General features: G+C 44.6%; 1 protein-coding gene, 1 long non-coding RNA gene and 2 other non-coding genes across 6 annotated transcripts; 1 reads left to right on the top strand and 3 right to left on the bottom strand.

The window, feature by feature from the left end:
- Positions 1-95: 95 nt before the first annotated feature.
- Positions 96-27,979, top strand: LOC132682065 (uncharacterized). 2 transcript variants are annotated; one of them, XR_009611450.3, is made up of 2 exons: positions 96-185; positions 27,695-27,979. It is a non-coding gene; the product is annotated as an uncharacterized LOC132682065 (long non-coding RNA). The 2 variants fall into 2 exon arrangements; XR_013550215.2 differs by lacking the exon at positions 96-185 and adding an exon at positions 19,373-19,436.
- Positions 14,540-14,673, bottom strand: LOC132682605 (small nucleolar RNA SNORA31). Its single transcript, XR_009611777.1, has one exon. It is a non-coding gene; the product is annotated as a small nucleolar RNA SNORA31 (small nucleolar RNA).
- TPT1 (tumor protein, translationally-controlled 1) lies at positions 15,131-19,279 on the bottom strand. Of its 2 annotated transcripts, XR_009611442.3 has the most exons (7): positions 19,125-19,279; positions 18,782-18,855; positions 18,043-18,233; positions 17,518-17,623; positions 16,652-16,768; positions 15,497-15,669; positions 15,131-15,410 (listed from the first exon to the last, which is right to left on the bottom strand). XR_009611442.3 is itself a non-coding variant. In XM_060637153.3 (6 exons), exons 1-6 carry the CDS (start codon positions 19,150-19,152, stop codon positions 15,667-15,669), a joined length of 519 nt encoding a protein of 172 aa, XP_060493136.1. In that variant the 5' UTR covers positions 19,153-19,279; the 3' UTR covers positions 15,462-15,666. The 2 variants fall into 2 exon arrangements, 1 of the variants encoding a protein (XP_060493136.1); XM_060637153.3 differs by lacking the exon at positions 15,131-15,410 and having other exon boundaries at positions 15,462-15,669.
- Positions 15,739-15,868, bottom strand: LOC132682604 (small nucleolar RNA SNORA31). The gene has a single exon (XR_009611776.1). It is a non-coding gene; the product is annotated as a small nucleolar RNA SNORA31 (small nucleolar RNA).
- Positions 27,980-27,993: the final 14 nt, after the last annotated feature.

Here is a 27,993-nt window from a genome sequence, read left to right on the forward strand (position 1 = left end):
CCCAGCCGTCTCCGGCAGACAGAAATCTGTCCTCCTCTCTAGGGCTGTGGGTGTGGTTCTGAACGGTGGGTCTTTGATTTTTCCCTAGGATGGTCCGCAGGGGTCCACATCACAAGTCCCTCCAAAAAGTCTGTGTGTCCATTGAATGTCCCCAGAAGATTTGGCGCTACACCAAAAGCAGACAGGTAAACACCTTTAAATGTCACCATAATAATGGCGATTTTCCGGACAAATATCTTGACATGTGGCCCTAGGAGGGGCAAGCAGCGGTGGGCAGGCAAATGGCCCTTGAGGCCTTTGACTCTGTTTAAAAAGTGAGAGATGGGGTGGGGGGGGAGGCGGTACAATCTGCTTTCCAGAAACGTGAATTTTAGGCCTTTTCCTGGCATTTCTTCTTTCCACGCAGAATTTTGCTCAATGTCAACACGCTTGTTAGACTTTAAGCTCATATTCTTTTCTGCGCTGAGTTCTTGTTTTGTCAATTATTCAGCAAATATCTACAAAGCGCCCGGTGGAAAGTATTCTAGACACTAAAACTAAAAAAAAGAAAAGAAAAGAAAAGAAAAACAAAAAACACATGGCCCTGACATGTCCCTGTTTTCCTGGAACTTCCATTCTAATGGGTGCAGGGAGAGGGATGAACAGTAGCCAGGAAATATATAACGTATCAGGAGGTAGTACCATATCCAGGAGGGTTGCTCTGTTAGGTGGTTGGTTAGGAAAGGTCTTCCTTTCTGATAGGAGAGCAGAGACCTTAAGAAATGAGAAGAAATGTAAGCCACGTGGACATCCCCGGGAAGAAGAAAGCCAGGAGTGGGGGGGGGGGGGCGGATATTTGAGTGAGGGGGGTTGCTGGAGATGAAATCACAGGGCAGGGGACCTCCTCATGGTGGGCCTCCTCCAGGGACCCGGGAAGCTGTGGGAGGGTGTGTTGGAGGCCTAACAGAAGGGACTGAGTTGTTAAAGCTCACCCGCTTGCGGGTGAAGGGAGAATAGACCGGGTCCAGGGCAGAGCAGTTAGCCAGCCTGTGGACAGTGGCAGATGCAAAATGGCGGTGGCTTGGCCCTGTGTTCCCTGTGAAGATGATAAGTGGTCATTGCCCGGGTTTATTTTGAAGATCCAGGTGTTACAGGGCCTAAAGCTGATATAACTGGGGAGGCCCCACTTAAGGAAATAAACATAAAATTATGACTCCAGAGTTAGGTATGAGAGTGGCTGTTGTAAGGCGTTCTTACCTTGGGGTCCATGGACACCTTTTCACACCCTCCTATGGAGGTATGCACTTGGGTAGAAAAAAAGTACATCTTTATTTTCTTTAACCTCTAACTGAAAATTAGTATATTTTTCAATTATAAATGCAAGCAACACACTACAGTAGTAAGAACATTACCTTTGACCTTGTCACTAATACAGTACTTTGACTATATCAAATACTAATAACCATACTTTATACCAATAATAATACTTTGATTTTGTCACATATGACAATGCAGTTGTACAGATAGTTCAGAATATCCTTCATGCTCATCATTATTTTTTAAGTTTACTTATTTATTTATTTTTTTTAATTTTTTTTTAACGTTTATTTATTTTTGAGACAGAGAGAGACAGAGCATGAACAGGGGAGGGGCAGAGAGAGAGGGAGACACAGAATCTGAAACAGGCTCCAGGCTCTGAGCGGTCAGCACAGAGCCCGACGCGGGGCTCGAACTCACGGACTGCGAGATTGTGACCTGAGCCAAGGTTGGCTGCTTAACCGACTGAGCCACCCAGGCGCCCCAAAGTTTACTTATTTATTTTGATAGAGGAGGGGGGAGGGGCAGAGAGAGAGAGAGGGAGAGAGAGAATCCCAAGCAGGCTGTCAGTGCAGAGACCACTGTGGGGCTCGATCCCATGAACCATGATCATGATCTGAGCCGAAATCAAGAGTCAGATGCTTAACGGACCGAGCCACCCAGGTGCCCCGTCCATCATGACTTTAATATTTCAGTAGTTATTAGGTCTGCCAGTGAATCTTCATATTTAATGCACGCAGAAGCAAATATGACGATATTATAAATGGGTTCACTTAATATTGTGAAAACTGTATTTCACTGGTGTCCTTTGTAATCATATATACTTTATTTTATACATTTAAAAACATTACTCTTGTGGTGCCCGGCTGGCTCAGTTCGTAGGGCATGTACCTCTTGATGTCAGGGTAATGAGTTCGAGCCCCAGGTTGGGCATGGAGCCTACTTAAAAATTAAAATTAAAAAAAAAAAAATTAAAACAACAACAACAACAAAACATTATTTTGAGAAGAGGTTAATAGGCTGCTTCAGACTGCCACAGAGGGCCATAGGAAAAAAGGCTAAAAACCCATGGGTTAGAATGAAAAAAAAAATTTCAAATTTCTGATTTTAAGAAGCTGATACTTAAAAAGTAACAATATTTTAATGAGTTGCCTCTCAATTTCAATATTTTCCATATATATTGCAAAAAATATATTTTTTTATTGGCCACCATTTCATTCCACAGATATCTCCAAAACATATGGGCCTCAGATTACTCTTGAAAAAAATCAAAAGATCTGACAGTGCTGGACTCTTATGCCTCTATTTGTACAAAATGTAACATAATTTTATAGAGAGTTTTATTCATCTAAGAAGTGTATGACTTTTCCATAGACTTGTTTCTGGCTCCTTTCATTGTATGCCTTGTTACTTTTTCCCCACCTACATGTTTCCAATGTTGGTCATTCAGGGTTTATTTCATACCACCTCTTGGGGCACCTGGGTGGCTCAGTCTGTTGAGCGTCCAACTCTTCGGCTCCGTTCATGATCTCATGGCTGCTCGTGAGTTCGAGCCCCGTGTTGGGCTCCACCTAGAGCCTGCTTCGGATTCTATGTCTCCCTTTCTCTCCGTCCCTCCCCACACTGGCACTTTTTCTCTCTTAAAATAAATGATTAAACTTAAAAAAAAAAAGTATATATCATACCACCTCTCACCTCTGTCTTTTCATCTTTAAATAACACATCACAATTCTAGGTGAATTGTCCAGTGGGTGGTAGAATTTCTGGAAGTTATTCCCAGGCCAGCATGGCTGGTAGTAACTGAATTATACATGTAAATGGCCGCCAACCATGATTAAATACATCCCACTAAACACACCCCCAAGTCAACTTCCCTCTACTACACTTGGATTCCAGAAATGTCTACATCCACTCCAGTGCCACCCACTTTTAGAGGGAGAATGACGTAAAGGAAAGCAAAGTAGAAGGAGACAGCAGCCTTAACTGATTACAGACACAGTATCTTATTGTTGCAAATTTTATACAACATTTGGGCCCTGGAAGGAGCCTATGCAGGAGGAGATGCCTAGATTTTCTTGAAAAATCCGAAGGCCTGGGGCGCCTGGGTGGCTCAGTCGGTTAAGCGGCCGACTTCAGCTCAGGTCATGATCTCGCGGTCCGTGAGGTCGAGCCCCTCGTTGGGCTCTGTGCTGACCGCTCAGAGCCTGGAGCCTGTTTCAGATTCTGTGTCTCCCTCTCTCTGACCCTCCCCCGTTCATGCTCTGTCTCTCTCTGTCTCAAAAATAAATAAACGTTAAAAAAAAAGAAGAAAGAAAAATCAGAAGGCCTGACAATATTGGGCCCTCGTGCCCCGGGGCCCACAGCCCACTGAGCTAGGTGGTAAAACACCTTTCAGCAAGGGCACGGGCTCTCCGTTTTGCTAGTCTCTCCTCAGCCTGCCTCCCATAGACACACAACCTGTCAGCAACTGTAGCTATTTGAGTTTGCAGGGATCCACACCATTAAACCTGAGTACCGCCTGCTTTTAACTCCATAGTTCAGTATGGCTCAAGGGTGGGTAGGAGGGAAGGTAGGAAATAGAAATTGTGAGAAAAAATTGTGAGAAATTTTAAAAAAAGGAGGTGTGGAGTTCAACATTCACGTATCGTACGTACAGCCTGGCCATTCCACTCCTAGGTATTCACCCAAGAGAAGTGAAACATATGCCCACTCGTAGGCCAACACATGGATGTTCGTAGTGGCCTTATTCACAGTAACCAAAAACTAGAAACATCAGCAGGCTCCAACTGGAACGCCACTATAAAGGAAAAAATTGCTGATACATCCACAGCATGGATGAATCTCAGAGTCCTTAAAACAAATGAAAGGAAATTTCATTCCTTAGGCAAAACTAACCTCTGGTTACAGAAGCAGTGTGACTTTGGCCCACGAACTGTGGCCAAATGGACTACAAAGGGGCCCGAGGCATATCTTTGGGGGTAACAGAGATGCTTTGTATCAGGATTGTGGTGGTGATGACGTTTTGGGGTAGTGAGGGAGTTCGGAGCTGATGACCAAGAATGAATTCTTGGGAGACGTCTTTGGGGCAAAAAGGTGATTTTATCACAGCACAGGGACAGGACCCGTGGGCAGAAAGAGCTGCACTGGGGTTGTGAAAAGTGACTGGTTATATATATATAGGTTACCGGAGGCCCAGCTATTAGCAAGCTAAGCTTGTTTTTCCCCTCTAGCAAAACATTAATATTAAGACAGTAGGGAGTTCCTGGACTTTAGGCTATTTATAAGATTGCCCTTTTCTTGTAATATTACTAAGATATTTGTAAACTGATGGAGATGATATGAGTTTAACCATTTGTTTTCTGTCCTTTCCTTTGTTCTGGTGCAGCCGGGAGTGCCTGCGGAATATCACACATTCCCACCTGGTTGGGGGGGGGGGGTGGGGGGCAGAGTGTGCTCGCTTGTACTTTGTCCTCAGCTTGCCTTATGCTCCCTCATCAGTGGTGGTTTCGAGGGTAGACACATCCATCAAAATTCATCAAATCGTACGTACACTTGAAATGGATACCGTGGCTTGTGTATACATTATACAGCAACAAAGTGTGGTGTTTTAAAAGTACGCGCGGGACACATTGTGGGTTTTTGAAAGACAGGCTGACGTGTGTAGTGTGTGAAAACAAGGGTTGGTGTGCTTGGATGGCAATGGTCAGGACTCCACACCGGGCACTATTCAGGCCAGTATTGCCCCCAGCACAGTTACTCAACATGTGGTCCACAGCCTGGAGCAGAGGTTGAGATGAAAGATAAACCGAGGCATATTTAAAAAAAAAAAAAAAAAAAAAAAAAAATCAGAGTTTATGAGCAAGAAATGATTTGACTCGGGCACCGCCAGACCAGAAATGTTTGGGGGGATTCCAGCAACAAGAGCTTGGGGAAAGACTTGCCTATGGAAAGGCGGAAACAAAGCAGGGAAATTACTTGATTGGCTGCAGCTTGGGGGGGGGGGGGTTGCACGCTTTGGGAAAGCCTAGGGGTTGTTTCTGATTGGTTGTCCTTAGCTTTTGGTTTCTTAGCCTTCGGCACTTTGGTTTGCTCTCACAGGCTGCTAAGGTATTAGGGCCACCTCAGTCTACTGGCCTCTTTGTTTAGTTCATTTAACAGGACTTAGACACTTTATAAGGCAATTTAACAGAATAATTTTGTTTGTTGGGTATGAAAATATAACCTAAAGGGGCGCCTGGGTGGCTCAGTCGGTTAGGCGTCCGACTTCGGCTCGGGTCATGATCTCAGTTTGTGAGTTCGAGCCTCGCGTCAGGCTTTGTGCTGACAGCTCAGAGCCTGGAGCCTGCTTCGGATTCGGTCTCCTTCTCTCTCTGACCTTCCCCACTTGTGCTCTCTCTCTCAAAAATAAATGAGAAAAAAATTAAAAAAAGAAAATATAACCTCAATATCTAATAAACAAGAGTTTAGAGCTGTAGTATCTATACTTTTGTATTTTCTTTCCATGATATTGTGGTTCATAATAAGCAACAGATATTTCTGTCTTCTCCTGGGTTCCCAGCACTTAGCACTTTAAACCTTTGTAATTTCCTAAGCCCTAAGCGATAAGAGCTATAAGGGCCTCTTTTGTTCCTGGATCTCAAAATAGCTCCCAAAGATAGAAGTGAAGTGCATGTTTTTTGTATCTAACGAGTCCCTTTCAGTGACATCTGATTCATGTTAACAGAGTGACTTTTGGAAAGTCCTACTGTGTACCTGGGCTGGTTGCCAGGGGAACCCGCTGAGTGATGAAAGGGTTGGAACTTTGAGCCCCATACCTCCTGGGAGGGGGGAGGGGAGGGTTGGAGACTGACTTCAGTTACCAACGGCCAATGATTTAGTCAATGATGCTTATGTAACGAAGCCTCCCGGTTCTGAGAGCTTCTGGGTTGGGAACATATCTACACGCTGGGAGGGTGACAAGCTTGGAGAGGGTGTGGAAGCCCTGTACCCCCTCCCCCATGCCTTGCCTGTGCGTCTCTTCCATCTGGCTGTCCCCTTGAGTCCTATCCTTTTATGGTAAACTGGCAGTCTAGTAAGTAAAATGTCTTGAGGTCTGTGAACCACTCTAGCAAATTAATCCAACCTGAGGAGGCGTGGGAATCTCCCAATTTCTAGGAGCACAGGTGACCTGGATTTACGATTGGCATCTGAAGGGGGGGGGGGGCAATCCTGTAGGACTGATTCCTTAACATGGGATCTGATGCTCTCTCCAGGTAGACCGAGTCAGATTTGTGTTAAATTGTGGGACACCCAGCTGGTGTCATGCAGTGGCTTGGTGACTGGGAAAACCTGCACACATTTGGTGACCAAAAGTGCGTGTCAGAAGTGAAGAGTATCTATTTTTTTTCTTTTTTAATTTTTTTAACGTTTATTTATTTTTGAGACAGAGAGAGACAGAGCGTGAACAGGGGAGGGGCAGAGAGAGAGGGAGACACAGAATCTGAATCAGGCTCCAGGCTCTGAGCGGTCAGCACAGAGCCCGACGCGGGGCTCGAACTCATGGACCACGAGATCATGACCTGAGCTGAAGTCAGCCGCTTAACCGACCGAGCCACCCAGGCGCCCCAGAAGTGAAGAGTATCTAAAGCCCCACACAGAAGTGTTTTTCCTTTAGATTTCCTGGTTCACTTTTCCAGTAACTCGTATTTATTGTGTTTTACAAAAGTTACCAGTCCACAACGGATTGAAATGTAAAGAAAATCATCCTTTTACCACAGATAGTTTGGGCAGAGCCGCACTAGAGTCAGGACAATGCAAGGCAAGATCCTTCTTTGGTAGTTGAGGTTAGATTTTTGGGAAAGAGAGAGCATATGTGTATACTAATTAAAAGTTGGCTGTTAAGAAACTTGTGGTTTGCCCAAGGCATGGAAATAAGGAAGGAGTGTGACCAGCCACAGTAAGCAGGATTTAAAGTGGCAATTTAGGGGCATATGGGCGGCTCAGTCAGTTAAGCGCCTGACTCTTGATTTTGGCTCAGGTAATGATCTCATGGTTCAGGAGTTCGAGCCCTGCGTCAGGCCCTGCACTGACAGGGCAGCGGGATTCTCTCTCTCCCTCTCTCTCTGCTTCTCCCCTGCTCGCATGCTCTCTCTCTCTCTCAAAATAAACATTAAGAAAAAATAATAAAGTGGCAATTTAATGACAGCACTATTGGTTTCAGACTCCTAGTGATGAGGGAACATGGGCCGAGGTGCAGGCTAACAGCACCCCCGTCCCCCAGGTGGGACGTGTATGATATTCCTTGGACACTCCCAGCTACCCCAAAACAGGAAAGGACAAAACAACAACAACAACAACAACAACAACAACAACAACAACAACAAAAATGGTTAAACTGATGACAGTCTCCACCAGTTTACCAGAAAAAGGCAATCCCATCATAGCCTAAAGTCCAGGAACTCCCTACTGTCTCGAAGTTAATGCTTTGTTAGAGGGAAAAACAACCTTAGCTGGACAATAGCTAGGCCTCCACTAAGTCTTTAGCATGTGAAAGTCTCTGTGGAAACTCCCTCTAGACTTTATCTCTGCCCCATTGACTGCATAAAATGGTCACCCTCCACACTTAGAGTGCAGCTCTTTCTGCCTGTGGATCCTGGCCCCTTGCTTTAGTAAAAAAATCACCTTTTTGCACCAAAGATATCAAGACTTCTTTCTTGGCCGTCGACTCTGGACCCCACGAACCCTCCCATCACCCCAAAACTTCATCACTAGAGTGCTCGCAGAACCTTAGACTGTATTCAGATTTAAGTCTAGGCTGCTATTAGATAAATGAAGAACAAAATAATGGGGGGGGGGGGGGTGGAATTGAAGCTCTCTTCTTTTGCTAACCTCCTATAACCTGGAAGCTTATAGCTACTTTCACACTTTTAAAATAAGTTATTTAAACATAAGGGAAATGTAAAGAAATCTAAGTAAGGGGCACCTGGGTGGCTTAGTCGGTTAAACATCCGACTTCAGCTCAGATCAGGATCTCGCGGTTTGAGTTCAAGCCCCACGTCGGGCTCTGTGCTGACAGCTCAGAGCCTGGAGCCTGCTTCGGATTCTGTGTCTCCCTCTCTTTCTGCCCCTAGCCCACTGGCACTGTTTCTCTCTCAAAAATAAACATTAAAAAAAAGAAAAGTCTAAGAAAAATCTAATCTTACAAGATACTGCAGGTAAAAGTCAGGTGTAATAGCTCCCATGTCGTGTGGGGACACACTTGGGCTTCCTGCTTAACAATGCACCGTATTTTTCATACTCCCTCCTTCTAGGCCTCACCACTTACACAGAAATTCACTGCCTAATCTAGAAGTCCATACTTAGCCAAATTATCGATCATGTAGAGAATAAGGGTATTTTATACAAGCAAAATCACACAAAAAAATCCCTAACCTCTCAATAAGCTATTAGAGAGCTGCTTCACCAAGATAGAAAGGAAACTTGGGATTTAGGCAAACTGTAATCTGAGACTGAGGCACTCCCGGACCGGCCATGTGACCACAGGGCAGCAAGGTGGCAAAGCCTCCGTGAGGGAGCTCTCCAGGAAATTAGACACTGGGTCCACTAGGTTCCTGGAGCACTTCCAAGTTAAAAAAAAAAAAAAAAAAAATTTACATTTTGCAATGTTGTGATTTATAATAAGACAAATATTTGATCTTTGTCCCCATTTCTGGCAAAGGTCCTAAAACCTTTGGGATTTCCTGTGATGAGGGCAATAAAAGGTGTCTCTTGTTTTGAGGTCATTCCTGGAAGGCACCTAAAGATGGAGGCAGATTGCCAGTGGACCCAACAGTGTGATTGAAGGGTTGAAAATTTCAGTTTTACCCCATCTCTTCCTGGGCGGGGGGAGGGGCTGGAGATTGAGTCCAATCACCAATGGCCAGTGATTTAATCAGTTGTGCCTAGGTATTAAAGCCTTCATAAAAACTCAAAAGGACAGGGTTCTGAGAGCTTCTGGGTTAGGAACAGATCTATTTGCTGGGAGGGTGACGTGCTCTGACACAGTCTACCTGGGGACAGCATCAGATCCCACGGTAAGGAATCCGTCCTACAGGACTGTCTCCTCCTCCCTCCACTTCAGATGCCAATGGCAGGTCCAGGTCACCTGTGCTGCTAGAAATTGGGGATTCCCCTGCCCCTTTAGGTTGGATTAATTTGCTACAGCGGCTCGTAGACCTCAGGAAAACACTTTGCTTACTAGATTACCGGTCTGCCATAAAAGGAGAGGACTCAGGAAGAGCCAGATGGAAGAGACGCACAGGGCAAGGTATGGGGAGGGGGGTATACAGCTTCCATACCCTCTCCAAACTTGTCACCCTCCATAAAATCCAAAGGTAATATCTAAACTCTGAAACTGAAAAATCAAGAAGTAATCGTTGAAGCAAGTTATTTAGAAAGAAGAAGAAAAAAAAAAAAAGACAGAAAATATGCAGATTGTGTCTTGGGACAGTAAAAATAGCCTAGCAGGAATGAAGTGGGGCAAGGGAGTGATGTTTTTTGCTACAGTCACTAAATTCCGCAGTTTGGGACGTGAAACATTCTTTCTTAAAAGAAGCATATCCAGGTGAAACCCGGCAGTGTGCGTAGCTATCTCCCATCATTCTTTCAATCCTGTGACAAACACACACTGAGCACCTATGTGCTAAATGCCGGGCACTGTCCTGAACATTGAGGACATGGCACTGAGCCTTAAAGCCAAGCCCTTCTGGAGCCTGCATGAGGTTGGGGTAGAGACAGATAACCCAGCAAGCAAGTAAAATACATAGTATGTTAGATGGTGAGAAGTGCCATGGAGGAAAACCAAAGCAAAGGGGACTGGGTGGTGGGGCCGCGGGCTTAAATGGCATGCTCAGAAGGCCTCTCTTGATCTTGACAAGATGGCCTCTGAGTAGACTGAAAGGTTGTCAGTGAGTCACGTGGCTCTCTGGGAAAAGAGTCTGCGTGGAGCGAACAGTGGGAGGAAAGCCTGCGAAGTGGAAGCCTGCCAGATAAAATGCAGGTGCAGGGACGGCTTTCAGATACGGGCAACCTGAGGGGCCAGAAAATAGCAAAACCACAGGATATTGGTAGGGGAAGCGAAGCATCAGTTGGGAGTTTTGCACAGCTCCCACACCCTGTAAACCATGGGGTTTAGTAACTACCTTGGAAAAGTAGTCCTCCACGTGGCTCTTGGGATGCTAAACCCAGCTGCTCACATTCATACCCAGCCCTCCTCCTTCGTGGAACAGTTTGCACATTACTTAACCAATTTTCAAAAGCTTAGTCACTTTTGCTTTTAATAGATGCCAGCAGTTGGTATTTACCATCCTGCTGGTATGATGGCAGTCGCCAGGGGTGGGGCCACCCGGCCCATGTTCCATTTGACAAAACCCATCAATGTGGGCTGCCCTCATGTTAATATGGGGGAGGAGACTTAAGAGGGATGGGGAGAAAGACCGAGTTTATACTTGCTATCTGTTGATCTCCATTATTCCACATCGATAAGGCAGCCAAAATAGGTGTTAATGTAGTTATTTCCTCCTTTTTCTTGCTGATTCCCACCTCCACTCCAGGATGAATGTGAGTTTGGACATGTGACTCACAAAACAAATTAGCAGTTCTTGAGGGAGACTTCCAAATTCCTGTACTTAAGAAAATTACATGTATAGCTGTTTTGAATACATGTCCACAAAATACCAACTTTCTCTGTGACTTACCAGAACTCTACCAGCTGCTTAGGGAATGGCAGATTTAATACTCTGGGTAGAGTCACCTTATAATCCTGTGCTCTAGGTGAGGCCATGTGCAAGCAGCACTTGAAGATAAACTAGAACTTCTCTGCCGTCTTTACACATGAAGAAAATTACCAAGTACAAGACGAGATTTCTAGCGTCACACTTAGAATCTCAGGACTGAAGGTCTAGCATAGCTCTACGCAACTACTGGAAAGTGCTGCAGTCTTGGCTAGCCCACTGTGGTCCGTGTCTTCTCCCACAGGACCCCTCAAGTGAGTCATCCGATGTCTGAATTCTCACTTCTCCGTGTCAAATTGTGATGCATTAATGCAAAAGCACTCCGTAAGGTCCCCCCATCTCCATGCTTCCTGCTTTACCTCCAGCTCAGAAGAGTACTACACACATATAAACGATGGGAGATGTCAAGTAAATCCTGGAGGGGGCGGAGGAGAGGCATCAGTAATTGAAGGAAACGTCACTGAACAGTTACTTTGAAAAGAATCTTCCCCTAGGCTCAACGTTGACATTTCTCTCAATTGTGTAGACTCTTGCTAACATCACATCTACTTAAGGTTCTCATGGCCCAGCATAGGGAGGAATCTTGTATGTGAATTTCCAGGCTGTTGTATGAAACCATGTAGAATAGCACAAATCCACAATCTACTAGCTTAGAAAATAAACTGGAATGTTCCAGTAGCTAAAAACATGCCCCGCAATAGTTAAAAAAAAAAAAAAGAAAGAAAGAAACAGGCTTTGGACTGCCAACAAGCCTTATGGTCACATGTACCACTGCTGCACTTAGGGATGGATTTGGAGGAATTTAGTGGGATAAATATAAACTACCAGCCTCATTAGGATTTGTAACTTTATATTCAAACTCCAAGCTTAAAGAACGTACCTTGTATTTAGATTGCTTCTGTCATAGCAGTTAACTATTTCAACAGAGGGTGCATAGCATTTTTTTTTCCAGACTATTTTTAATTAATCCCTACACCCAATGTGGGGCTTGAACTCACAACCCCAGGATCGAGTTGCATGCTCTACCAACTGAGCCAGCCAGGCGCCCCAGCACCTTTTTCTTTAGTTGTGTTGTTAAACACTTTAGTCAGATTTTACCTTTGGTATGATGGAATATTAAGTTACCCAAAGAACTAAATATCCAAAGTTAAGTCATATTGGGGCAGCATCAAAGGAAAAGTGATTTTCATGTATGATCCGTAGCCCCAGAGGATCATGGATCTGCCCCAGAACATCAGGTCGGGCACTCGGTTCTTATGGGCAGTCTCTGGAAACAGGTACCCATTGCCACAAAGCTGGAGCTCTTTTGAAGGAATAGGTTTGTGGCCCACCGGGGGGCTGTTGTGCTTTTATCATAGAAGTATGAGTTGCGTAGCAGCAACCTAAGTACAAATTACTGGTCGCTAAGGTGTGATCTCTCTTCACTCATTAACATCCTCCTGATTTAAGTTCTATTGTCCTGAATATTCTGGCTGCCGGCCAAGGTCGCTCTGCCCCATGCATATGCTCAGAACTTTAGGACACTTTTGTATCAATGTCTTTGAGTTGGTTGAGGTTCTTACTGTTAAAATTTACCATAACTGTCATTACCAATTTAGTTTGTAGTTACTGGTTAACCCTCAAGTTCAGATGATGGAACTTACATCAATGCAAGTTCTATTTTAAGAAAAAGGTCTATTGACTCAAAGGAGCCATTCACACACCTATTACTTAAGCAGATGAACAGGCAATAAAAAACACGTAGTCGATCCTTAAACACAGGGATTTAAGGCACCACCCGCCCTGTAAAAAATCTGCACACTAACCTTCGACTCCCAAATACCTAATGGCCTACTGTTGACCAGAAGCCTTGCCAACAGCACATTAAAACATATTTTGTATGTTGTATACTGTAGCCTTAGAATAAAGCTAGAGGGAAAAAAGCATGAACTACTTTATGGCACCGTAAAGTCTAAGTGTGCTCATGCACGTTACACCTGTGTTGCTCAAGGGTCACCTGTTTCTATGCACAGTTCATGGGCAACATGCTAGTTGTTCGTTGAGTCCATTTTTGCCAGGCTTTCTTCCCCTTATTCAAACCAAACATTTGTCAAGTTCGCCTTCTTGGCCCTCACCTTGACTAGTTTGGCAACAGGTAACTCTCAAACAGTCCACTGGACTTCCAGACCACTCCCATCATTTTCCTACCTCTGGGACCAGTTCCTTCTGAATCACCTTTGCCAGTTCATCATGCTGACCAATCTCAAGCTGTACGCTGGAGGGCAGAGTCTATCCTAAGTGATCTCAGGGTGTTCTGGCTTCAAAGGTCACGCACTGAGATCTCTCAGGCTCTCTTTAAATCCTTAGACCTCTTCTTTCCCCTCCTAAGAGTCAATTGTTTACCCAATTCATTAGGTCATATCATGTCACCCTTCTGCTCAAAGCCTATGGCCTTCTTATTTTAATCTGGTTTCCTCTTTTCCTGGGTACTCACTTTTATGCCTTAACTTTTCCCCTTATCATCGTGGGTCCAACTGGCCACCGTGTCCCCAGAACATGTCAAGCACACTGCACTTCAGACTCTGCGTTTGCGTTTCTTTGCTTGGAATGTTCTGCCCCGATATCCATAGTCTACTTACTTGCTTTCAGGTTCCTATTCAAATCACATTACAGAGGCCTTCCCAGACAACACTATGAAAGTCCTTTTTCAATTTTTCTCCATACATGTAACAAAGTCGAGGACTTAAACGACACTAGGAACATGCCTGTTACCGATCTCAGCATCATTAAGGGACATAAAATGACAGGCCTTCTGACATATACACAAATACACATAACCTGTTACTCTCACACAAAGTAGCTTAACCAGGCTAAAATAAGCATTCCTAGGTTTCACTGACCTGAATTCTTCACTTCCTACAAAGCCTCTGCATTGCTACTCCTGTTCTTCCACTGGTTTCTATGGCTAGTCCACTAAATCAGGTTTCAGTACAGATGGGACCTCAAGACCTCTCCCACCATCAGGTGGCCATACTCACAGCTCAGACCACTGCCTGAAAATTCTTTCCTGTTTGAGAGGGCCATGTGGCCTCCTAGATCAGGGACTGGCACTTTTTCTAGATTTTTAAGGTCATACCAAAATGCTTAAATTGCTACCAGCCTGGTTTCCAGTATTTGGGTTTACTTCTACCAATCATCAGGGGACACCTCCAACCTTGGCATGTCTCAGGTTCCGAGCCAATAATGGACTCTCAGGGCAAATGCCAGATAGCTAAGTCACTGGACTCATCCTGGGTTCATGTGTCAGAAGACCAGATGAGTCACTGGCTTGCCTTCAATTTAGTTTTAACCCCTAAGCTTTTAAAAGTGGAATTAATCAAAAGGCAAGGGTCTCTGGGCAATCATTTCCCAACACTTCTCTCATAAAACTCATTTTTGATCCTCTGGAGTAAAACAAGGTCTTCGTTGTTGACCGGGTTACTTCGGAGTTGCAGAAATTCTCTCCCACGTTTTTGTCCTGTATTCCCCCATTCAATCTTAACTGCCACGAGCAGACAGACAGAAAGCGCGAGGACACTTTTTTCTTGCATCTCTAGTGGAAACCTTAGCAGCAGATGGGAACTGCTCCAGGCCTGTCAAATAGATGCATTTCCAGTATTCTATTTCTGACACCCACAGCCCTTTTAGATACAGGACACAGCAGTTGAATTTTCCTCTGCCCACCAGCTCTCCCACATTCCATCTTTCAAAGCCGGGCCTGGAAAGCCTTGTGAACGGTCACGTGGTTGTCTTAGCATCTGCAGGCCTTAAGGTCTGTCTGTCATACTCTGCTCTTACCGCGAAGAGCCCATCAGTATGTAAGCAAATGAGCACGGCAGTGGTCAAAACAAACCGGACAAATTGACATTTTCATATCCCACCAGCTATTTTCTCCCAACCGTTTGAGAATGTAAACCACCACCTTAAAGTCACACGAAAAGAGGTGGCAAGACAAGCCAGTCTGCCGACCCCATTCCAGGGAGTTTGACACACGCATTCCAGGAGAGGTCTGGATTTCTCTAGAACTTGGCTCTACTTGATTTAGGATAAATGAGATCAGACAAAACTTTGCTTCCAACCGTATTAGTCTCTTTTTATTCTTTCGGTAATCTCTTCCAGAGTTAACTACTTCCGTTTGCAGGTGATGAAATGTGTGAGGAATCCACTTCAAATGTTGGCACAGCTATGAGCATGGTCTTTCCCTTTACTTGAACTCAGAATTAAGACCTTGGGTCCTTGTTTTTTATATGGCAGTCCCAGAAGTAGTTCTCACTGTAGAAGTTATCTGCAGGCAGTCTTATGCTTTCTAGCAGTAGTCTACAACCAGGCTCTAGCTTCTCCAGGACACTACACAGGATGGATTTAAATATGTATTAAACTAAGAGGCATTCTCTCAAATGAGTTTAAATGCATTTTATTTTTAAACAACCTACATGACATGTTTTCTTAAAAACAATGCCTCCGCTCCAAATAAACCACGGTCAAAATAAATGAAGAGCTCAAGATGACGTCAGTCCCATTCGTCTAAGTCCTGGTGTCGTGTGGATGAGTAGGAGCCAGCTAGGACGACAGGTGATACGTCCAAAGTTAAGAGCCAAATTCGTTACTGCAAAAACAAGGAAGCCTGAATTAACACTTTTAGCCAATGCGAAAATGTTTAACATTTCTAGGCTCTAGGTGTATTCCCCTATTCAATCCGGGCTGCCACAAAGACAGACAGAAAGCGCGGGGATTTTTTCCTTTCGCATCCTAGTGCAAACCAAAAGAACAACGGCCAACTGTTCGAGGTCTATCAGTGGATGCAGGGCCATCCTTACCAACTCAGAGGTAGCACGTTTTCTAGATGCCTCATTCTGGAGCAAGTCCCACTCACACGTTCCACCAACAAAAACCTCAGACAAGCCTGGGATGATCCCCTCACCGAATCATCTGTACCAGCCGGGGATATTTCAGTCCACCGTTGCCTCTGATCTTATTTAGTGTAGCCTAAAGTTTATCTTGCTCCTGATTTATATGGAAGCCTTGGGAGAGCTAGGATGATGAATGCTTTCAGTTCTGTACTGCCTCCAGCAATTCCGTGCATAGTAGACATTCATTTAGTTTCACTAAAGCAGTCTGCGTCGCGGGTCAGCAGCCAGCTCTGACTTTATTTACTAAAAGCTAGTAACGTCAAGACTTTCAATGACCAGTTGCCCGTTATCAGTAAACCAAAGTGGAAAACGTTTCGTGCCACACATGCCACTCACGCACACGTGTGGCAAAATATAAAGGGGGCCGTTTCTACGGGGGAAGATTAACACAGTGCTGTTTCTTATCAGTTTAGCGTGTAAGCTAGGATTTAAGCCGCCTAAAGACAAGCTTTCTGTGTAGATAAAACCCTCAAGTGCCTTTCTGTGCCATAAAAATCTTTTCCGTGTAAAACACAACCCTTTTAGACCCCCAAAGAAAGAGAAAGAAGACCCAGACCTGCATCTTTCAAGAGTGCTGTAAAACCCATTCTAACCATACCAGTGGCAGGAAACAAGGAGTCACATCTGAGATGTGTCCATTTTTACAATGCGGATCTCAACCCACTTCCTGATACTTACACATTTTTCCATCTCTAAACCGTCCTTAAAGAAGATCATATATGGGGTCACACCATCCTCGCGGTAGTCCAGCAGGGCAACCATGCCGTCCGGGTTCATGTTTTCACCAATAAAGAACTCAGGAAGCAAACAAATACCCGGAATTAGACCTTTATATACACATCATACCAAAACAAACTACGATGAAACAATCAAAAGGAGAATTTAGAACACCACAATTGAAGAGAGACTTTCACCAGGAGAGGGGAAAAGAAGAAAAAAAAAAGCAAACTTCCTGTTCACCAAATGACGCTAATAAATGAGCAAAGTAAGTACAAAGCAATCTAGGAACACTTTAGGCGTTCTGGAAACTTACTCTCTCATCCCCACATATACAATTCCAAACTCTGTAAAAGCCTGTTTACATCATCAAGCACAGGGAACATACGACGAAAGAGCACATTAAACAGAGAAAGAGAGCCAGGGTATTAAGTCTTAGAAGTAAGGCAAAGTCACTGAGTTTCCCAACAGAACCAGTTTAGAAAGAACTCCACTGGCAGTAACACACTGGACTTGTAAATTAGAAAGAAAACTGGAAGACCACTTAGGACGTTAACAAGCAATTCCAGAGAGGAAGAAATGAAAAAAGTCATCCGGGAAGCAAGTAGGGAAGAGATTCTGCAACAAGGCAAGATCTGGAAACACACTTGGGAGCAGGGAAGGCTACTTTCCACAGCCCAGACTACTGGAATTCAATCTATGAAGTATTTAAACCGCTCCCAAGACTCAGGAAATAGCCACAATTACATCAAAGGTTCATCAAGCAATTTGTTGCACTGGCAGTTAAGATTATACAATGCTTTGATACAAACACTTAAGGTATTTACCTGGTAGTTTTTGAAATTAGCAAGGATGTGCTTGATTTGTTCTGCAGCCCCTGTCATAAAAGGTTTTACTCTTTCTGGCCTCTGTTCTTCAAGCTTGCCTTTGATTCTACAACAATATTTCATTAACAGGTTAAAGTACGGAGTTCTCAGCAAAACAAATTTTTATTCACTAAAGAAACCCAAACTGAATCCAGCAACTACTGGAAGGGCAACTGGCTGTCACTGGGCAAAATTAACATGGCACAATCAAGGAACTAGTAGCTCACAAGAGACAAGTTTCAAGACCGTTCACAATTTTGGATTTCATGTTATTTCCAAAATAAGATACTGAAAGGCTGAAACCACGCTGCATGCTTCAGTATGCTCACACCAGTTTACTTCTAGAAAAGCAACTATCCCCATGAGCTCATCCACAGAAAAAGGTTCAGACCTTTCGCAAGTATGCCTGCTAAGAACCTCAAAGTGAGCATATTCCTAAATCCCAACGATTCCAGACAGTAGGTGGGTCGCACCAGGTTCACTTACGATTTCATGTAATCTTTGATGTACTTCTTGTAGGCTTCCTTTGTGAAGCTGGTTTCCTGCAAGTGATGGTTCATGACAATATCCACACCAGTGATTACTGTGCTCTCGGTACCTTCGCCCTCAGGGCCTTCGGCGGAGGCATTTCCACCAATGAGCGAGTCATCAATGTTACCCTCTGTCCTACTGACCATCTACATCAAGAAAAAATAGTTGTTTCAAACACTTTTGACCTTAGCATAAACGCCTCCCGAAAATCTATGTCAGCAGCTCATGCTTCCATCATCGTCCCCCCAAACACTTTGGACTCATGTTAAAAAACCACTAACACATCGTTATGGAGAAAAAACTCATGCACCGCGAAATTTCCTGAAACACCATAACTCAACAAGAATTCTTTGTTGACTGCAACAAAAACGGGATCATTTGCACCCAAGGAGAAGTTCTGCGTGGGATTTTAGGTCGATGAGCAAGTACGGATAAAGCAAATGTGGAAAGGCTTGGGGCTCCCAACTCGAGGCTACCTGTCCCGGATCGCCCGGGAGGAGGATGGGCGCCAAGCCGGCGGACCTATTTCCAGGCTCAGCTCCGCCTCCACTTTTCTAGAAAAACCCGAGCCCGGAAAAAGCGTCTCCTCCGCCAGGAGGCAGCGGAGAGGATTGCACAACTTCGGGCGGGGGTGCGGCGGAAACCCGAGCCTGCCCGGCCTTGCCTCCCCCGCGCCGCGGCCCGACCGACTCACCTTCCCCTCCACCTCCAGGCACAGCCCGTCCGCGATCTCCCGGATCTTGTAGATGTCGGAGAACATCTCATCATCTGCTCGGGGACACAAACCCGCCGGTCACGGTGCACCCGGAGCCCTGGAACCGGCGCCATTTCCCGCGCCAGCCGGCCGCACGCGGCCCCCACCCCTCCCCGGGCGCTCGAAACCCCGACGCGCGCCCCAGGCACCGACGCCTCCTCGCTCCCGGAAAGGCCGCCAGCGTCCCCTAGGCCCACGACAGCAGGGGCGTCCGTCTCCCCCGCCCCCACCCGCACCCCTGTCCCCTGCGCGCGGCAGTAGGAGTAGTGCAGTCACGACTCACGGCTGATGAGGTCCCGGTAGATGATCATGACGGCGGCCGGGGAGAGACGACGGCGGCGCTAGCTTAGCAGGAGCCGGGAGCTCTGAGCGAGCGCGGTGCAGCCGGAGCGGCACTCGGGGGGAGGGGGGAGCGGGCGGAAAAGGCCGACTCAGCCGCTCCCCAACCTCATATAGAGGGCACGTCCCCCTACGTCATCGCCCGCTGCGCCTCCGGAAGCGCTGCAAGCGGTGACGTGGCACGCAGAGCCGCGCTGGGGGTGGAGCCAAGGCGCGGGCCGGGGAGGAGAGGCGAGCATCCGGGGACTCGTCCCTGGTACACAATGCCGAGTTCCGAGGCTCTCGTGGTGGGGGAGGGGAGCTCTGGAGGGAGGGGAAAGGGGTTTCCGGCCGCGAGTGGGGAGAGTGGGGGAAGCGGGGCCTGGGGCCCTGCCCCTACCTGCCCTGCCGAACTGTCCTGGGAGGTGGGACCGGGTGGAGCGTAGATGAAATCTCTTCAAGCTTCCGCCCGACGCCTCTGCCCCGCAGCTCCCACCCTTTTCTGGGAACCCAAATGTCAACTGTTGTAGAGTAGTTCGCGTTTACGGAGGGTCGGGGCTGGGGGAGACCGCGAGGCTCTCCACGACGATGACGGCAGAGGCCGGGTTTTGGCCTCCCTCCTGGGTCTCGCAAGGCCTCGGGGAACTTTTTAGCATTTGGCCCAGGCGCTTGCCCCAGCTGTAGTTTTCGGACGCCTTCGTGGGATAGGACTGAGTCCGGGTGGTGGGCTACAGGTAGTCCCGCCAGCCCTCGGATCCGTCGTGGGGCGCTGAAAGTCTGTGGGAAGGAAGGAAGGTGTCGTGGGAATTTACATGATGGGGTTTCCATCTCCCAGTTGGGTTCCGTGTTCGAAAGCTTGCGGATTCGTGAGGCCGACTGCTGGAGAACTTTGTTTTGCACTGGGTCTTGAATTATGTCCTTGGTTTGATAAAAGGGCTATATTGTCACTTTAAGATGACGTCGAAATTCTATCCTAGATGCTAGAGAGTTAGAAATAGGGAGTTTCCCACTTGCTCAAATGTTATTTGGACTTGAGACCCAATTATTAGGTGTAAAGCAAAATAAACTCCTAGTGAAACAATTTCCCTTTTTGCGTGAAACCCGAGAGCTTGTTTCATTCCACGAGTATTTTTATGCTCTGTGGGGTCCCTGGCACCGGGTTTTGCACGGACGTCCTAATTGTAAACAAGTTAAAACCAGCCCTATCCTTAACAGAAGTTTTTGTTCTAGTAAGTCAAATAATCGGGCAATTATAATACATTAACTTTTTTTTTTTTTTTCCTAAATGCGGTAATAAAGCATTCTGCCCAGTAAGAGAGCGCAGCTCTTGGGAAAGAGCAGAGCATAGGACAGTGAATTGAGATGATGGAAGAGTTAAAAGGGAATAGAGCCAGGAAATAGTATCCTCCCAGAAGTGCAGCCCAGGGCTGCCCTGGGCAGCCCAGAAGACCCTGGGTAACTGGGAAGAAACTAACTAAAAAATGGCATGAAGGCGATTTGAAAACAAATGGACATCTGACAGATGGTCTCTGGAGGGTCTTTCAAACCTGGGAATTATTTCTGGGATGTTAGGAATGAAACAGATTATCCCAGGCATAGCATCAATTATTTTCCTCAGCTTTAACATTTTAAGTTATTTAGAAAATTCCCATTTACTGATCTAGTACGCCTAAACTGCTCCCTCCATTCCTCTCCAGTTACATGTTCAATTAAAAACATTTTTTTCAAGTTTTTAAAAAGCCACAGAGAAAAAAAGTACTGAAGCTGAAGGACCTTAGACTGAAATCTTGGCTTTATCTGTTACTAGTCCTGCAACCTTAGGAAAGTCAGCTTCCCTAAGCCCAAGCATAGAATGGAGTGTTTTCAGAGTTAAACGGTTTTGGAAGGGGTGCCTCAGTGGCTCAGATGGTTAAGCGTCTCACTTCCAAATTTGGCTCAGGTCATGATCTCTGTGAGTTGTAGCCCCACATCTAGCTCTGTGCTGTCAGCTCAGAGACTTCGGAATCTGTGTCCCATCCCCCACCCTCCCTCCAACTCTCTGCCCCTCCCCCTCTCGCACTCTGTCTCTCACTCAAAAATAAACATTAGACAAAAAAGGGGGGTTTGGGGATCTTTTTTTAAAATTTTTTTTTCAACGTTTTTAATTTATTTTTTGGGACAGAGAGAGACAGAGCTTGAACGGGTGAGGGGCAGAGAGAGAGGGAGACACAGAATCGGAAACAGGCTCCAGGCTCCGAGCCATCAGCCCAGAGCCTGACGCGGGGCTCGAACTCACGGACCGCGAGATGGTGACCTGGCTGAAGTCGGACGCTTAACCGACTGCGCCACCCAGGCGCCCCTGGGGATCTTAAATAAGGCAATGAAAAAAGCCTGGTGTCCTTAATAGGTTGTCAATAAATATTGGTTGAATTTGGATGCATAATTCTTCTCACATTTTATTACTTTATAAAATAATTGCTGAAACTATTCCATTAATCCTCTAATTATGCTATTTGGAGATATTTTAGGGATTTAGTTGTATTAAAGACGTTCTATTTAATCATAACGTTAATTGCAAATCCCTGAAAGAATTCAACTTGTGTCATGAGATTTCCAACTCAGGTTAATGTTTGATAGCTCATGGTAATTCAGAGACTTGAAATCATAAAAAAAATCCTAGGAAAATCTGATTTGAAATTTCGGATATTTTGTAAGCTCCATCCTGTTGACTGAAAAACTCTTGAAAATACCTGCTTAGAACACCAGTAATGTAAATAGGGAAAATTATTCACTAATTGCAAGCCACTGACAAATTGGAAGGATTTGGCCTTTATCTAACTGATTAGCTTTTGCTTTGGCATCATTTGAAATTTTCTATGATATTTAATTTCTTACAATGATTTGCTCAGGGACGTATAACAAAAATCTAAGATGGTCCTAAATTTTACAGCTGAATATGACTTGTTATCTCTCACAATTGAAGAGGTCTCAAAGACCATGACTTGCGGCCTTTTCACACAAGTCGTCACAGGAGAAAAGCACCTCGTGAGAGTTCACCCATTTTATCAGTTCAGGCTTGACTACAATAGCTTCAATATAAGGGGTTATTCTCTCATATAAAAGAAATTCAGGGATATGCAGTCCAGACTGATTTGGTGGCTTCATGGGCACAAGGGGCCTAGGATCTTCCTTTCTTCTCCACCACCTACGTGATTTACAATAGATTCTGGAACTCCAACCATCACATTCACCTTGCAGACTGCAAGAAAAGGGGAGGACAAGAGAGATACATTCCAGCTGTGTGTTTCCCTTCTAAGGAGCTATTCCAGAAGTCCTGAAAGAGGATTTCCTCTGCCTCCATTTTGACCTCAAGCTTTCTAGTTGGTTCTTCTTTCAAGCTTGGCTCTTAGCTCAGATGGAAGATCCTGAGGGCAAAAGCATCCTCAACGGGAATCAGAACTACCCCCTCACGCCATGAGGACCGCCCTGATCCCATAAGACACCACCCGTGATTGACTCCAAAACAATGATGAATTTGACCTTCACTGCTCACCTGCATTTACCCACCCACCTTTCCCCCACACTGTCCTTACATAAAGCCGGAAGTATTTTCAGCACTTGGGAGACAGTCTTTGAGACCCTAGTCCTTTGCTTGTTTCACTGCCACTCATCTCTCTGCCGTTGGATTTTGTCAGCAGTGAGTGACTGAATCTGGTCTGTTTGGGACCCCCCTCCCCCCACCGCTGGAGCCAGGTGCCCTTGCACCCCTGTACCCTGGCCACAATCCCACCAATTACATGGATACATCTACTTGCAGGGAAGGCCGCACCCTGTCGTCTTCCAGCTCATGGACACTGGCTCGTTGCCACCTAAGTGAAATCAGGATTTTGTTATTAAGGAAGAATGTAGGCAACTAGTAGTCCTTTCTGTACTCACAGTGCAAAGGGTCTGGTTCTCAGCTTAGTAGTGTTCGCTTTACTCACTGGGGGTCAAGTTCAGGGAAGTTAATATTTACCAAACTCATACGAGATTGATTTGCAAAACAAGAATACCGTTAATATAGAATGAGAAATTCCTGGCTGGTTACATGTAGTATAGGAAGTCGTCAAGTTACAGAAAAAGGAATTTGCTTAATACGGAATTAGGGAGGTAGGAGTGTAGTTTATGACTGTGACAGAAGGTGATTTAGGAATGAGCCAGCTGGACTATTCCTGGCGCATGGTCTGAACCCCTTCGTTCTGAGATCTGTTAATGAATTCTCTTGCTCCTTTCACCTAGACTCTTTGTACTCTGCTAACAAATCATTACTTTAGTCAAGTTACAAGGCAGATTCTTCCCTTTAGAGCAGAGCTGTTCAAAAGAGTTTACTTTGATAATGGGAATGTTCTGTCTCTGCTCTAATACAGTAGCCAATAGGCCACAAGTGGCTACTGAATACCTGAAATGTGGCAAGTGTGGCACTGGAACTGAGTATTTACTTCTATTTAATTTTGACTAATTTAAATGTAAATATCCATGGCTAGTAACTTTATTGGACAGCAGAGCCCTATAACGTAAGCTCTATGAATGGGGGACTTTGTTTTGTTAATTGCTGTACCTCAGGAGTCAGAACAGGGCCTGACTCATTGTTTTTTGTTTTTGTTTTTTTAGTTTATTTATTTTGAGAGGGGGAGAGAGAAAGCTCACGTGTCCGCTTGGGGGGTGGGGGGAGGCAGAGAGAGAGAAGGAGAGAGAGAATCCCAAGCAGGCTCTGTACCAATAGCACAGAGCCCCATGTGGGGCTGGATCCCAGGAACCTTGAGATCATGACCCCAGCTGAGATCAAGAGCCTGACACCTGACCTACTGAGCCACCCAGGCTCCACTCAATCATTGTTGATAAATGAACGGATGAGATAAAGTATTCTTTAATCCTCTTAATTAAATTAAGTTAAATCCATCTCAATTAATACAATTCAGCATATATTCAACCCCTGGTATAACAGTCCTTTTCAAACTGAGAGCTGAAAAACAATTCAGTGACTAGGGACCAACTTAATTAAAAAAGCAACAGTAGAAAAGAAAATAGAATCACTCATAGTAAAGGTGAATGCTGTTTCATGAAACCTTTAGATTTACACATGTATATATGAACTGGATCCTAGCATAAGACGTATTCCTTCATGTGGATCTAGGTCAAAAAGGTTTGAAAGCCATTGACTTAGGCAAATTTTCTCTTCAGATATATTTCCTGGCGCATCACCTGGACAGATTCAGTGGATTTTTTTTTTTTTTTTTAATGTGGCCCAAGATTTGGTCAATATCTACTTTTGACTCTCTAGCCCTTTTGCACAAGGTTCACGTTTTTGTCACAAAGTAGCCGTATCTGGTGTTAATGTTCTGGGAGATTGCTTCTGCTCAAGGGAATATCTAGGTCAGGCTGAGAGTACAAGGTTCCCTTTCTCTTATGTGAAACCAAGCAACATAACTAATGTGACTTCCTGTAATGTCTTTGATGACTGTAAAATGATCGTTAGAATCTAAGATATTTTGGCGGTTAAGCTTCTGACTCGATATCAGCTCAGGTCATGATCTCTTGCAGTTTGTGGGACTGAGCCCAGTACTCATCCCAACAAGTGCCCTCCTTAATGCCCATCACCCATCTAGCCCATCTCCCACCAGCCTCCCTTCCTGCAACTCTCAGTTTGTTCTCTAGTATTAAGAGTCCCTTGTAGTTTGTTTCTCTAGAATTTATTTTAAATTATAGATAAAACATTGAAAAGTATAGAGGCATACAAACATTTTAAAAAGAGTTAGGTACCCACCAATCAGAATAAATAACTGCTAACAGTTTTCATATTTGCTTCAAGGTTTGTTTTTTTTTTTTTTTTAAGTTTATTTTGAGAGAGAGAGAGTGGGGTAGGAGCAGAAGGAGAGAGAGAGAGAGAATCCCAGGCAACAGGACTCGATCCCACAAACTGTGAGACCATCACCTGAGGTGAAATCAAGAGTCAGATGCTCGGGGCGCCTGGGTGGCTCAGTCGCTTAAGCCTCCGACTTCGGCTCAGGTCACGATCTCGTGGTATGTGAGTTCGAGCCCCGTATCGGGCTCTGTGCTGACTGCTCGGAACCTGGAGCCTGTTTCAGATTCTGTGTCTCCCTCTCTCTCTGACCCTCCCCCTTTCATGCTCTGTCTCTCTCTGTCTCAAAAATAAATAAAAACATTAAAAAAAAAAAAGAATCAGATGCTCAACCAATTGAGTCACCCAGGCGTCCCAAGTTGGTTTTTTTTTTTTTTTTTTTTTTTTTTTAATGAATGAAAAAATATGACAGATCACCTTGAGGTCTACTTTATCCTCCTTTATGGACATTCAGAAGTCCATCCACCCTCCCCACAAACACCCACTCTGGTAACCACACAACACCTGTCTACATCCCAGCAAGGAAGGGATAAGCAGAAATTGGAGGGTAGGCACTAGCACCTATCACCGCTTTTTATCTTACTGCCAGAAGCTAATCACAGAGCCTTTAGCTGCAAGGTGACGGGGGAATATATTCAAGGGGGCAGATGGATAGGGAGTTGTAAGAGTGAGCCTCTTCAGTCACTGCCAAATCAGTACGTCTATGGTCTGTGGCATAGGGGAGGAGAAAAAGCACAGAATTGAGGAAGAAGTGAATCTAATGGCTGTGCTGTGAAGTAGTGGCCAAAATTAGCCTCAGTTTCTCCATCTTGCCTATGGAATTATTATTGGATATATGAATACTTCATCATCATGAATGAATGAATGAATGAACATCTGAATTAATAAATATTACAGTCATTTCCATACTTATTTTTATGTCCCTTCCAGATTACTAACTTGTTGACTGGCTTACTCTTCTTTTCCATATGACCTCTCCTTTCCATCTTGTGTGTCTGCCTACCATTCCCCATCCCAGTCATGGAAATCAGCTTATAGTAGGAACTGAATACAATTTCAGAGTATCAGAGAAAATTTAGAACTTGAAATATAGAGTCTGAAGGTAATTAAATGTTTGTTATGAGAACAAAGGAAATAGAGTAATGTAGATAGTATCAGTATTCCCATTTTTTTTAGGTTTATTTATTTATTTTGAGACAGAGAGTGAGAGTGAGGGAGGGAGGGGCAGAGAGAGAGGGAGAGAGAGAATCCCAAGCAGGCTCCGCACTGTCAGCACAGAGTCCAGCACGGGGCTGGAAGCCACAAACCATGAGATCATGACCTCTGAAGAGGCCACCTCATGAGATCATGAGCTGAGGTCAAGAGTTGGACGCTTAACCGACTGAGCCACTCAGGAGCCCCTTAGGAAAAGCATATACATCTGTTTGTGTGTATGTAAAAATTCTTCAGAAGTTTCCTAAATTATTAACCATGATTACTGTGGGAATAGTGATTGGGGTTAATGTGGAGAAAGGAATTAGAAAGACTTTTAGTTTTAGTGTTATAACCAGCAGTACTCTGTGGAGACTGAATTTAATTGGTCTAATTTATCTTTGAAATTTATCACACAGTTGAGGACAAACAAGGAAGAAAACAATGGCAGACTTACTCATTAAGCTGTTGGTATGGCAAGTTATTTTTCAGGGCTGCCTTAGCAGAGGTCACTGGAATGTTAACTATGGTGAAGGAAGTAATTTTTTTTTAGTTCTCATAGGGCACACTCAATGCACGGTAACTTATTACTGCTTTTACAGCAAAATTTTAATTCTGTTGGAAACGTCAGATATATAAACATTTGTTCAAAAGTGCAAGAATTAAAATTATAGGAATGGATATAGAACTATATGTGATGAAAATAAAATATAAAATATATATTTAAAATATATAATATGAAATATATAAATGTAATGTGAAATATAATTATAAAAATAAAATATAGGAGAGCCTGGGTAGCTCAGATGGTTGGACATCCGGCTCTTGATTTCAGCTCAGGTCATGATCCCAGGGCCTGGGATCAAGCCCCATGTCAGGCTCTGTGCTGAGTGTGGAGTCTGCTTGAGATTCTTTCTCTCTCCCCCTCTGTCCCACTCCCCCGCTTGCCGTGTCTCTCTCTCTCTCTAATTAAAAAATAATCATAGGGGCGCCTGGGTGGCTCAGTCGGTTGAGCGTCTGACTTTGGCTCAGGTCACGATCTCACAGTCTGTGAGTTCGAGCCCCACGTCGGGCTCTGGGCTGATGGCTCAGAGCCTGGAGCCTGCTTCCGATTCTGTGTCTCCCTCTCTGTCTGCCCCTCCCCCATTCATGCTCTGTCTCTCTCTGTCTCAAAAATAAATAAAAACGTTAAAAAAAAATAAAATAAAATAAAAAATAATCATAAAATATAAATATATCATGTATATTCCTATACACATAATATATATCATATAAATATATTTATGGAATATATACGAACATGAAGATGTAATTTTTTATTGGTCAACTTTTGCCCTACCCGGTATTGTATATATTTTAACATAGGTATAGAGGTTGCTACCATTTTCAATAACTGTCCCAGTATGGCAAGAATTAGATTTGAAACAAATATTTGTTTCTTTTCTTTTTTCATTATGGACTCTAAGATCAGTGAATGCATTTCCTTGGATCACATGATGCCTTCAGAGGAACACAGACAGACCAAAGACACATAAAGTCGGCTGGAGCCAGCAGTTTCGATCCACGCTGATAAGAGCACTCGTTTCAAAGTTAGAAGAACTGGGTTCGAATTCCAATTCTGCAACTTATAACTGCATGGCTTTAGGCAAGTCACTTAAACTCTCTGAGCCTGGGCTTGCTCAGAGAATAATTTTCAACTGATAGAGTTGCGAATATTAAACAGGTACATGCCATAATGTACGTGAACATGATATTCAGGTATTTC

Source organism: Panthera onca, chromosome A1 (assembly GCF_046562875.1).
Source record: "Panthera onca isolate mPanOnc1 chromosome A1, mPanOnc1 haplotype 2, whole genome shotgun sequence".
NCBI classification, from domain to species: Eukaryota; Metazoa; Chordata; class Mammalia; order Carnivora; family Felidae; genus Panthera; species Panthera onca.